At 52.4% G+C, this 12,531-nt stretch overlaps 1 protein-coding gene across 10 annotated transcripts in view; it reads right to left on the reverse strand.

The window, feature by feature from the left end:
- Positions 1-1,264: 1,264 nt before the first annotated feature.
- The window catches only part of ANKS1A (ankyrin repeat and sterile alpha motif domain containing 1A), a 76,651-nt gene continuing 65,384 nt past the window's right edge, over positions 1,265-12,531 (reverse strand). For 7 of the 10 annotated variants that reach the window (XM_033519908.1, XM_033519906.1, XM_015650686.2 and 4 more), the window contains 10 exons: positions 12,314-12,412; positions 11,809-11,961; positions 11,580-11,687; positions 9,788-9,952; positions 9,319-9,444; positions 9,137-9,208; positions 8,643-8,729; positions 8,151-8,288; positions 7,334-7,504; positions 1,265-6,146 (listed from right to left, as the gene is read on the reverse strand). In XM_033519908.1, coding sequence (XP_033375799.1) covers positions 6,027-6,146; positions 7,334-7,504; positions 8,151-8,288; positions 8,643-8,729; positions 9,137-9,208; positions 9,319-9,444; positions 9,788-9,952; positions 11,580-11,687; positions 11,809-11,961; positions 12,314-12,412 — 1,239 coding nt within the window. In that variant the 3' untranslated portion in view covers positions 1,265-6,026. Of the gene's footprint in view, positions 6,147-6,788; positions 6,888-7,333; positions 7,505-8,150; positions 8,289-8,642; positions 8,730-9,136; positions 9,209-9,318; positions 9,445-9,787; positions 9,953-11,579; positions 11,688-11,808; positions 11,962-12,313; positions 12,413-12,531 lie in introns of all 10 variants that reach the window. The other 3 variants (XM_033519913.1, XM_033519912.1, XM_033519907.1) reach the window with 2 other exon arrangements.

The following is a 12,531-nucleotide window of genomic DNA, read 5'->3' on the forward strand; positions in this document are numbered from 1 at the left end:
ACCAATTTTTTTTTGTTTCCATACTCTTCCTCCCTACAGGGCGGTGGAATCATTCCCTCTTCAGTCTTTTAATTTTCCTTGATGGACAATATTCTCAAAAAGATTTCCCAAAGCGCCTTGGTTCCATTCAGGAGGAGCTGCTGGAAGTTGGGTATGGGTTTGGAAGTGCGATCTACAACAGACAAGAGTTTGGGAATTCTCAGGAAGGTACTTCTCCCAGCTGCAAGCTGGATTATTTCTGATCACATTCTCCACATACCAGGCAGGGATGGAATCCATTCTCTTCCAGTTTCTCAGATCCTGCCTCACCTAGTAAAAGTCCATCCAACAACTCCACCAAGGCCAGCAGGAGGTGACCCTTTGCACATCAGGATCTGAATAAACCTCTCAACTAGAAAAAGCAGTAGTCTTTTTTCCTCAAAAACCTGTCACTATTTGGTGGGGAAGGCAAGGGGCTGTGGAGCTCACTGAACTGCAGTACAGATCAAGCCTTTTTAACTCATGGTGTTCATTCTGCAATCTGCCCAGGGCCTGTAACCTTGCTGAGGTGTCAGTCCCAGCCAGGGCTCTGGCTGTGAAGGATAAAACCTCATGATGTTTCAAACCATTAAACCAGCTCAGTGTATTTCATGTCAGCCTGAAAACCTGACTTGCCTTATTAGAAATGGAACATACGGTATAAATTTAGCAATCCCCAGTGTATTTAGCATTTCACATCAGTTAGATTTTACTTGACATGAAAATCTGAACTTTAACCTGTATTTAAATGTCTGGATTTCTTGCACTAATTTTACATACTGAAATGTCCTAGTTCCTGGCAAGCCCCAGGTCTTTGCTGGGTAAATGTTCTGGCTGCTGGTGGGTACTGGTGTCACAGGAACCACTCACTGCCATGCTGCAAAAAGGGATTTCAGTGGCTATCCCAAATACATGACAGCCCCCAGGGACACAGTGCTTATAGATGTACATTAGTGGGGGTAAAAATAAGCTTTCATAAACCCCCATCATGTGTAGAACACACCCACAATGGCTGCAGACCCTGGTGCTGTTTTTAACAGAACATCTGGATGTGATTTTACACATAAATTAGTCTCAAAATAATAATAATATTCAATGTTTGTGTCATTATGACTGACTGCAGAACAAACAGCTTCAACCAAATCTCCCAACCCCCCCCAGCCAGTGTCTGCAGGATGAGAACTGCCCTGCTTTGACACAGACCCCCAGTGGCACAACACTGGGGCCACACACAACAGCACACACGTGTGTCTAAGGTTGTTTATTAATTCGGTCTGTTCTAAGTTGTACAATTTTGAAAACAACAAAACGACTGCTGGAAGCCCAGGAATATTTACAATCTCGCCTTGTTGTAGTGAGGTCAGTCTATCTTGTTGCACAGATTGGTTATGTTTGGTACCACAAGATGTTTAAAATTCAGACAAATTTGAACAGATTAACAACTGTATATACAGGAAATAAAAGGAAATTCAAGTATCAAAATACAGACAGATTAAATAACATTTGTATTACAAATCAGCCCCACTGCCATACATCACAATTAGCAAAAATGTCCACATTGCAAACTGAATTTGACTGTCTCTGCCCTGTCAGGGAATCCCAGGTTATTCTTCTGTGGGTAAGAAAAATGACTGAGCTGGGTTGACTTAGCGAGAACAGAACAGATACTTTTCTTTTGGGAAAAAAAAATTCAGGTAATACCAATGTGAGATCTAAAAGGGAGACCTTTGCAACACGACAGCGTTGTGAACGCTGTGCCGGCTCCAAAACACGGATCGGAGCAGAGCCGGGGAAATGCTGCTGCTGGAAGCTTCTGAGGTGGATGGAAGGAGCATTAAAGCATTGGCTCCACCTCAGCTGCACACAGAATGGGACGTGCTTGGGGCTTTTTGGCATCTGCTCTGTGTCTCAGCAGCCTCCTAAAGGTACAGACTTCACTACAGGTACAGCCTGGAAGGTGCTGCATCTTCTCCCTGGGAGGGGGAACAGGTGTGTACACCAAAAAAGTTGCATAATTTCGTCTAAAAAGAACAACCCCAAAGCAAGTTTAAGTCAGTTCAACAGCTAAGATTAACGCTGTTTTTTTTTTTCCTTTGTAAACACAAAATAAAAAAAGGATAAAGCATCTTCAATTTGAAAAAAAAAAAAATCATCCCCTCCTATAAAAAGAAAGACAAAACTTGGCAACTCCATTGCTGGCTGTGAGTGAGGGCTCAGCCCACAAACCAAAGTCTGCGAAACACAATCTGTCTTTAAAGAGAGGAACAAGGCCCAGGGCAGCCCCAGCTCCTCCCAGGCAGGTAATACAGCAGATGCAGTTGGATGCAATGTTATGTTCAGCACCAGAAATCTGGGGCACTTTCCTCCAGATAGCACAAAACCCTGCAGGGAGGAAGAGCCCCAACACTGCACAGTGGGTGGGTGAGGGTGGCTTGGAGACTGGCACAGCCCAGGGTCTGTCTCCAGCACCGAGTCCCGAGAGAGACCACACCACACTGAACTGCCAAAACAACTGCCCTGTCTGAGAGGTGGGAAAGGGAGTATCTGGCTAAAGAATGGATCACTAAAGACAACCATAGGTTTACACGTGGGGCTGGAATAGACCACCAGGGTCACCGAGCCCAGTGCCTGAAGACTGGAGTCTTCATCACCATGTCACCTCCAAGCCAACCTCCAAAAAAGCTCGTGTGTCAGAAAGGAAAGGTGTCCCTCCTCCCAAGCAGAGTTTCAATTTGCAATCTCACCGAAGACTTGTTGCCAACACACCAAATATTTACACTTACACCAGTATGAATTGCAACATGTGCATAACAAGGAATGTTAGGTTTCCTAAATTTATCGGCTTAACCCAAAATCTCCACTCCCCCTTCCCAATCCTTTACAGGTCTGTGCCCTTGGGATTATGGTTCACTTCTCTCCCAGCCTCACTGATGAGAGAGACTAAAGGAAATCCTGACATACAGCAGCAACTGGAGTTAAACAGGAATTACTCGGGCACAACATTCCCATGTGGCAGCAGGTCCCACAGCCCTGACAGGGCCTGACGAGATCACGATGGATGCACTGCGCTACACTTTGCATCTGAAGAATTCAAATCACAACCATTTTAACATTCTCCCCAGAGGGGAACAGTCTGAAAACACGTCAGTCACAGCCCAAACCACTGTGAAACACTGTAATTCAGAATAAAAGCAAGCACACAGCACCTCTGAGGTGATTGCCTTTGGGGACACTGGGCTCAGACAGGGCCAAGCCACCCTCAGGCTGATGTGGTTTGTCCTTGGGGATGGACTGTTTCGGTGTAATGCCCAAAATTTAACTCCTTATTTGTTCATCTTCTGAAACGGTTGCTCTAATTAAATAATGAGCTAGTATCAAAAAAGTGCTAAATCACAATTGAATATAGTTAAAAAAACCCCAACCTTTCAGGGCATAACTGCATTTAAAAACAAGACAGGTGCACAGAGGCTGGAGCAGGGAGTTGTCCCCAGGAATTCAGTGCGGAAACGGGAAGAAACGGGGTCCTTGCCATAGAAATGTCAAGTATTGCAACATGACAGCTGGGGGGATAAGGAAGCTTTGTACCATCGGGGGTATTGGCCACAGCTGCTCTGGGGTGAAAAATCCTTTGCAGATTCTTTTCCTCAATTTACTTCCATTTGCTACAAAAGCTTGGAGTGGCTTGGAGAACAGGATGCAGACTTATCTCACCAGGTTCTCACGTGGGAAGAAGCGATCTCTGAGAATTTGGAGTTCTCTCCTGTTCACCCAGAGCTGAAGCAGAGTAAGTACCGTCAGAAATGCGCACACCACGCCCCTGCTAAGACTATCATGCTCCTCGCCAGACTGCGGGATTCTCAGTAAATAAAAATTTTGGTGGGGTTTTTTTTCCTCACCAAAAAGCTGCAGCGCTACCTTAAAACCATGAACCGGATTTGCTCTGTGTCACTTCGTTAAAAAAGAAACGGGTCGAAAGACGTTTTGTCTCAAACTAGAAAAGGCAACATCGCTCTCGGCCTCCAAGTGGCGAGTTTTCCTTCGCTAGGAACGGAGGGAGCGGCTTTCCTCGGCGGAGGCTGGGTCCCTTCCCCCAGAGGGCTGCTCTGGGAGCCCTCACCGAGCAGCCACGCACCCACTCCGAGGCAGCCACCCGTGCCAGAGGGAGATGATCTTCATGTCAGGAGGCCACCGCGTCCCAGGTCTCTGCCCCGCTACTACATCCCGTGGTAGGAGACGGCTGCCCGGAGCTCAGCTTCGCAGAGGCAAACAGAAAGGAAGATAATGGAATGAATTTCCGAGGCATACAAAAAACACGTGCTGGGAAAGGCGAGGAGAACGGCTCACAGATGGGACACAAAAATCGTCAGGGCTACGGACACAGAGCAGCAGCAGCGGCGCGGTTTGGGAAGGGCTGCCTGTGACCCCGCTGGGTTTGGTCACCCTTAGAAAGGCACATGCTCTCGTGACCTGGATTTAGGGGGCACGGAGGGACCTGCCCTTCCCAGCTGAGAGCAGGGGGAAGTGAAGAGCTCAGAGCCTCTGATACTGGGTGGACGTGTGGCAGCTGCGTGATGAACATCCACACGTAGAAACTGCTCTGCCACCCATGGCAGGGATTGAGTTTCTCTTAGAGGGGCACAGAAACTTTCAGGGCACTCTTACAGCTTGGAAAAGTGCTGATGGAACCCAAACCCAATCTCCTGGAGCACCTCAGCATAGTAATGTTCTGCTATCCACAAGGGCTAGGGTGGCAGAGTGGGACTGCAGGCCCTGGGCAGTGTGGACTCTGTGGCATATGAAATGTCTGTACTAGACTGAGCTTTCCTTTGTGTTTTTTTTGCTTTAAGATAACACTTTTAGTCCTCTCACTGGGCTCCCACTAGATGAGCCCTCAGTCTGAGGTCAGTTTGCCATTAAGTTGCAAATGACTTGGGAGATCCAACTCATTCCTGAGAAAGAGCTAAATAAGGACCGAAACATCAGATTTCACCACAGGTGAGGGGGAATGGAAGCTCTGAAGCAGCAGTTCCAAAGCCAAACTCAGACAAGCTGCTGGGCCTAACACCAGGGGCAAATAACCCAGGGCTGCTCTCTGACCTCTCCCTGCTGATGCTGCTTGTGGTGTCCAACTGACACCTTCCCTCCCCAGCCTGGGGCTAACAACAACATGTGCCTTTGGAAGCTTAACCTACCAAAGGCGGCCATGTGAGAACTACACCTAGCCCTCATGAGAAGTCTGGTGAGTGTAAACACAAGGACTATGAGGGGAAAAAAAAACCTACAAGGGACTGAAATGCATGCAACCAACCTGCCCCTCATCTCCGAGGGGAAAAGCTCACAGTGGGAACGATCACACCTGGCCCAAATCAACGCTCCCCCACCACCCAGAGCAAGTTCTGTGCTGGGTTTTGAGGAGGGAAACTGTGGGCCAGAGTGGCCGTGAGGAAATGGAAGTGCCCGTGTGTTATCTGCAGAGAGCATCACAGTGGTTAGTGTCGGTTCGACTGGCAGGGAAGGAGAGGTGAGTTCACTGAACAGTACACAGCCGTGGCTCAGTCGGGAAGAGGAGGATCTAGGAGGAGGGAGCGTGTGCACCATAGAGACAAGAGGTCTCCATCAGTCCAAGGACAAGGTGAGATACAAAAAAAAGGCCTGGGGAGTATCACATTGCCCCAGGGATTCACAGTGCCAGAGTGAGGGGAGAAGACGTGAAAACGGTGGGCGGCTTTCCTGGATGCACATCTCCGGCCGGCAGCCTGCCCTCTCTGCTCCTCCCGCCTCACGGGCAGCTACAGCGCGTTACCCTCGTTTCTGAGGAAGGAGATTCACAGTGTTCAGCAGCGATCAGGTACAAAAGCCTTTAAGTCTACAGTTTCATAAGTGCTGCTGCCTTGGACACGGTGCCTATGAGGGCTCAGGGCGAGCAGCTGGAGGAAGAGGGAGTTTAGAAGAGCAGACAGATCAGATCGCAAAGGCACGGTTAGATGGGGCGGACACGGGCGTTTGCTTTAGAAGATAGTGGTCTCATACTTAGTGCTGAGGGTCCGCTTGGAGTCCTGCTTGGGGTCCACGACCCAGGAGACACTGGCATGAGACTGGGAGTCTTGGTCCACTTCAGGGGGATCCAGCTAGAAAATAAGGAGAGACAGGGCATCTTAGGACACCCGTGCTTTTGGGACAGAATGAATGGGGACTCAAAGCATGGAGCGCCTCCCTGCCTATTGCCCGTCCCAAAAATATGCATGTGTGCAAGGAAGCAGCTCTTGCTGGGGAGGCATTTGAGTCCTTCACAGCTAAAACATGTCTGGCCACGTCAGTCTCAACCCAGCACCCCAAGATGACTCCCTGCATTAGGCTGTGAGTCCCTGTCACCATTAGGGACAGCTTCACTCATCTCAAACAAGCATGAAAAATGGAGCGCTACAGAAATGGGACAGAGGGAGACAGTTCCTGGCAGGTGAGCTCCCACGTGATTTACCCTCCTGACCAAACACGACTCTTTCCTCTTGTCCTGCTAAATCAGGGTGCCAGGGGGAAGTTACCACCCCAGCAGGAGCAGCGGGGTTCGCTGAGAGCTGCCACATTGCATCAGTGGGGTGGGTGGGAGCGGCAGGTCCCCGGGGTTCATCCGAACCCCCGGCGTGGACCACAACAAGCAGGGGGAACAACAACAGCAAGGCAGGACACGGGGGCACAGCAGGAGATAAAGGAAGTGGGAAGGCAGCCCGGGTCAGTTCGGAAGGGAGGATGGCAGGAAGAAGGGTAAAGACCTTCGCTCCAGGACTAACAGACTGCAGCGGCAGGTAGGAGGGGCGGTGTGTTGTACAGGTGTGACAGTAACAACAGCGGGTGTCGGGAGGGAGCAGCACCTGAGCGGGGGGAGCAAGCAGAACACAGACAAAAGGAGACATTAAAGGAAGGCAGTGGCTTGTGCAGCAGTCCCTGCTCCTCAGCAGCTCCTCAGCAGCTGTGTCTTGGCTGGTTTTGGCTATGGGGAATCCCATACTGCAGCTCACCTACATATCTCACTGCACCTCTGCAGGGTTTGCACATGGAAGCTTGTGCTGGACCCAGCAGGGCACTAAAGTCCCATCCCACCAGGGCTATTTCCACCTCTGCCTGCCCTCCTGCTACCAGGAGAAGCCCCAGCCCCACAGCAGAACTGACACAGGCCCAGACCTGCAGTACCAGCAGCAAGACAGGCACCTGGACCACATCTGGGCTCCTCCCACCACCCAGGGGAGGCGCAGGGGTGCGGTGCCCACAAGAACCCCCAGCTCAGCCCAGCAGGTTGCTCCTGCCCGCACCCACATACCACAGATTTCCTCATGCCTGCTCGTGGTTTAGGCACCGGTTTGGAAGATTTTGTTTCAATCATTTCTCCTGCTCCAGCACCCAGAGGCTTTGCTCTCTGGGCTTGCAGGGCGAGCTGGTAGGCGACCTCGAATGCCTGCCCCAACGTGAGGATGATCTCGTACGTCAGGTTCTTTGAGAGAACAGAGGGAACACAAAGCTGTCAGATCACCCTGTGTACAGTCCCCCTTGTGCTCAAAAGCTGCTCTGGCCTCACAGACCTTGGCAGAACTGGTAGCAGGGCGACTTGTCAGCAGGTCATGTCCTGCTGTGTCCCTAAAAGCCACTGACCTCCTGTTGTGGGGGAGCCGGGACCACGCTGCCTCCCCCAGGGCCCCCTGCCCACCTGTAAAGCCCCACCACCACTGCAGTTCAGCAGCATAAAGAAAAATAGCTCAAAAGTCTTGTGCAATTTTGGTTCTGCCCAAGTATAAAAGCTAATCACATTTCTACCCTCTCTGAGTTAAAAGGTTGTTAAATCAGCCCATTATGCTCAACATAATTTAGAACATATTAGGGGCTTGTGCACGGCACATTTCCCCAGGAGGGAAAGCTCTTGCCCTGCTTTATTCAACGCTGGAGATGGCAGTAATGAAGCCAGACAAATATTCTTTTTGTCCACAGAGGTCCAAAGGACAGGCATTTGGAACCAAGACCACTTTTTGGTAAAAATGGCTGAAAGAACCCTGGAAAGGAGCAGTCTGTGACTAACCAATAAAGCTGAGGGATGAAACAAATGGGCTGAGAAGGACTGGGAGATGTGACATGACTGCACTCACCACATCTACAGTGCTGAAGACATGGCAGTAGTGATGGCTGGTCTGCAGGTCCTTGGTGATGTAGGCAAATGTGCAGAGGTCCTCAGGGTCCTGAGCAGCACAGGAGATGTTCCGGATCTCGTGCTCAGCAATGACGTTCTGCCAGGGTCAACCACAAGCACCCATCACTCTTCTGGGGATGGCAAATACACCTGGCAAACAGCAGCTGTGGAGGGTGTCCTGGGGACAGGGAAGGGGAGTCTCCCAGCCAGACCAGTTCCAGTTCCCTCCCATGGCAGGAATAAATGGGAACATGGTCTACAAGCAGCCATACTGCCAAGCCTTTGGCACTCAGGTGATTATCACCACCTTGGTGTTCTTCCCCAGCCCTAGAAGCTCCCCAGGACCAGTTGTGGCTTCTGGAGCCACAAGAAGTGACTTGCAGCTTCTCAGGCAGGTGGGATTGCAGGCTGTGTCCCTCCAGACACTGACTCTGAGGCATCTGCAGCTCACCTTGTTGGAGGCATCAATGAACTTCACCCCTTTATACGTGATGGACAGGATTATGGTTGGGATCTTCTTCATGTGCTCCGTGGATTTCTTCAGAAATGAGAATATTCAAGTGACCAACTGTGAATGGATGCTCCCTCTTCACCCCTGCCTTGCCCCAGCCTACACCACCCCAGAGACCCCCAGGCCCCTGCAGGAAGTTCTGGGGATCTGGGACCAGGAGGAGGAAAGTTAGCTACTGGCGGAAGCAGAGGGGAAGAGACAGGGACCCGAAGAGAACCCAGCCACCACCTCCCCAGTGAAAACACCCACTCTCCCACAGACCTTCTGGGTACTGGGAACAATGCTGGGACGGGGCAGTTCACCAGACAGTGGCACGGCCTATTTGGTGATCTGGGCCCCTACAGGGTTTGGGGAACCATCGAGTTCTCCCCTCCCCAACCCACATCATCCACCACAGGCTACAGGTGACGCCCCTGGCCCCAGAGTCTCCATACCCTCATCTTGGCACAGGCGTCCTGTGTAGACTCTGTCCCCCGGAGGTCTTTGATCAACATGGAGCCCAAGTACTGTGTGAAGGAGGGAGAGATGTTAAATCCTGCCAATCCCAAGGCAATGACATCGCCCTGACCCTCAGAGCCTCCTCATCCTCACCGCCCACAAACCAAAAGCCACTTACATTGGCCTCATACCCGCAGGACTCAAAGATGAGCTTCTCGGGCTGGTGCTGCCAGTTTTGAACGGGGGCATATGGGGCTGCCAGGCTCGGGGGGCGCAGGGTTAGCCTGGACTCCCGACGGTCCTCCTGCATGGGAAGAAACACAGATGTGAAGCCGAAAGAGGTTCAACGTGGGTTGGAACAGCTCTCCGGGGGGCTCTTTGAGCTGAAGGGACTGAGGCTAGCAATGGCCAAGACCCCCAGGAGCTGGGTGGAGGCAGCACATGGGGTTGAGGTGCCAGTGCTGATACAAGTGTGAGGCATCCGTTTTTAGGGTGAAACTGAGGCACAAAGGAGCTGCTGGCTCTATGGTCTGAGGGAAGCTGAGCCTGACCAGCTCCCTCCCTGCACTATCGTCCCTTCTCCTTGGCTCCAGAGATGGGGGAGCCTGTGCAGAGGGCCCCTAGGACACAAAAAAGCACCCACTCACCTGTGCTTTGTAGCGCTCAGCTCTGGAGTAGGGAGCAAGCTCAGTGCCACGATCGTGTGGCCTCTTGGAAGTGTCCCCGGAGGGCAGCAGGAGATCGGCAGATCTGCCTGTGCAGGAGTCGTTCTGGCTCAGGGGCGACGACGCCTGGGACATCAAGTCCTGGCACTGGAAGGAGCAGACACCACCAAGTGAGCTTGGGCTTTGCTGTGCTCCCCATCACTCCCTCCGCATCGCCCGACAAAAGGTGCACTGAGTGGACTAATGGGGTCAACTCCTGCTCTGGGGGCTCCTGCCTCAGTGCCAATCCCACCCTTTACCCTCTGCATGAGATGCCTGATTTGCTCCAGGATGGTTTCAGCCATGTACTCAGTCCTTTGTGCTCAGCATGCCTCTGCCTCCACAAGCTCATCCAAGGAGGGCAGGGGACACGTTGGGCTGGGGGCAAGGTGATCCCAGAGGGGTGGGTTCCCCATAAGCACTAAGCTAAGCACCCGAGGGTGATGATGATCAGTCACCCCAGCAGAAGAGCCCCAGGAGCCGCCACCAGAGCGCGCCCAGGGCCTGCAGGCACAGCCAGAACCTCAGCACAGCTGCAGCCGCGTTAGTCCCATTCAAGCCACTTGCTTGATTTGCCATTGACGTCTGCCTGCCCCCCGTGCTGCAGCCAGCACTGAAGCACATCAGCTGCAGCGCAAGAAAATGCTGCAAATGGCCTGTTCTCCCACCCAGCCTCCCTGGGCAGCATCTCAGTCAGCTGAGCCACACCAAAGCAGCCCTCTCTCCCTGCCACCTTCAGTCTCACCCAGCTCACGGTGCAGATCCTTGGGTTGGTCCTTCCTGCGCTCCGAGGTGTTGAGCAGCGGGTTTGTACTGGGCACCCTCCCAGCACCAATGTGAACTCTCTGTTCTCACAATTGAATCTAGTTCCTAAAACATCCCATGTCAGCAAGCAGAGCACAGCAGCCCAACTCGCTTCAGCTAAGGCTGTTTGGGTTGGAAAGCCTTGGGAATCCAAGAAGGCAGAGCTCTGCAGCAGGGCAAGGACCAGATGTTTAGGATGGGTAAACTCTAATTACTCCAATTCCTGCTCCAGGAAGCTGATTAGCAATCTCTTGGAGGAGGCAGCACAACATACTACCCCATTCCTGAGGTCACAGGGTCGCTCTGAGCCCAGCAGCTTTTGCCAAACTCAGCTCTCCAAAGCCAGTTTCCAGGAAGAACGGGGAATGTGATGCTTTCCTCTCAGCCAAGCCCCATAACAAGGACCTGACATCCAAATGCTGCCACTCCTGCAGCAAAAATCCACATCTTGTCGAGTGTTATTTGGCAGCGAGAGCGGGAGCTCTCAGCAGCCCAGCCGGGCCAAGGAGAGGGCTCTGGATCCCAAGGGTGCAATCAAACACCAAGTCCCAGCTGCAGCCCCTCTCTAGCTGGGCTGTGTCGCTCCTGCCTGCTGAAAGCTCCCACATCTCTGACCAGGAAACAAGGGCAAGAAAGTGGGCTCAGAGCTCCCTTCTGTGCAGGGCAGAGGTGGGAGTGGCACCCTCCAGTGCAGGCACCTGATCCCAAGGGGCAGCCTGACCTTTCCCATGGGGTCAGCATCCAGAAGCTGACCTGCAAGGGCTGGAATTATCCTTCCCCACTCACTGCAAGGCTGCCCCTGCACAAGTATTTTCTGCCTGGGTGGCTGGAGAGGATGATGTGAGCAGCTGAATGGGCACTACTGGCCATGGCAAGATTTCTCCCAGCACTGACACACGAGCCAGGCAGGGAACCACGAGCAGGGACTCACTCTCAGCTGTGAGAATCGTGGTGGCTTGGCTGGTGGCTCCTCGTAGGGTCTGTCTGCCAGCGAGGCGATGATCCTCTTCCGATGGCCCAGCAGGTTCACTTTCAGCACCTGCAGGGAGAGATCACGGTCACCATGGGCACAGAGCTACTCGGAGAGACTTGGAGCAAGTCCCAGCCCCAGGGAACAGGGCAGGATCTTGCTGCCCTGGCAGGAGAGAGGCAACACTCACATTTACTATCTCAAGCTCCCAGAGGTTTTTCACAGTGTCAATAGAGCTGTAGCCACTCGAGAGGAAGGACTGGATGTAATCCTGCAGCCCCAGGGAGTCGAGCCATGCAGGAACTGATGGCTGGCTATTCCCATCACAGCCCAGGGGTTTCAACTGTGAAAACACAAGAAAGGTGTTAAAAGCTGCAGGAGCTGGGATCCCAAGGGATAGGGGGTCAAGAAAAATCAGTTTACAGGCCATCACCATCTCCATTAGCCAGTAAGAAAAGCACTGTACAAAAGAGAATGTGCTTGGGATCAAGACTGGCAAGAGGAACAGTCCCAGCATGGAGCTACCACCATCCACATAGCCTAGAAGACCAGTACAATCCTCCCCCTCCTCCCTGCTATTCCCAAACCCTTCCCACAGCCCCAGAGATTCCTCCATAGCCAGAAATGCCGGGTCTTTTGTCTCCCCTGTGTTCACAGCCATGCTTGGCAATGCCCCATCCTTGGCTCGTGCTGACCTTGGGGAGGGAGCGAGCAGCCTGGAGCAGCTTCCGGCGGTGCTGAGGGTCACCGATCCCAATATCCCGAAGGTCCTGGTCTTCCATGACATTACAGCCCTGTGGGGACAGCAGGGAGTGACATGGGAGCAGGGGACAACAGGAGGCACACAGGTGCGTGAATGGACATCACACAGTTATGGCATCCTCCTGACTTCACCTCCAGCACATCCTAGGAG

The sequence above is a fragment of the Parus major genome, chromosome 26 (assembly GCF_001522545.3).
Source record: "Parus major isolate Abel chromosome 26, Parus_major1.1, whole genome shotgun sequence".
NCBI classification, from domain to species: Eukaryota; Metazoa; Chordata; class Aves; order Passeriformes; family Paridae; genus Parus; species Parus major.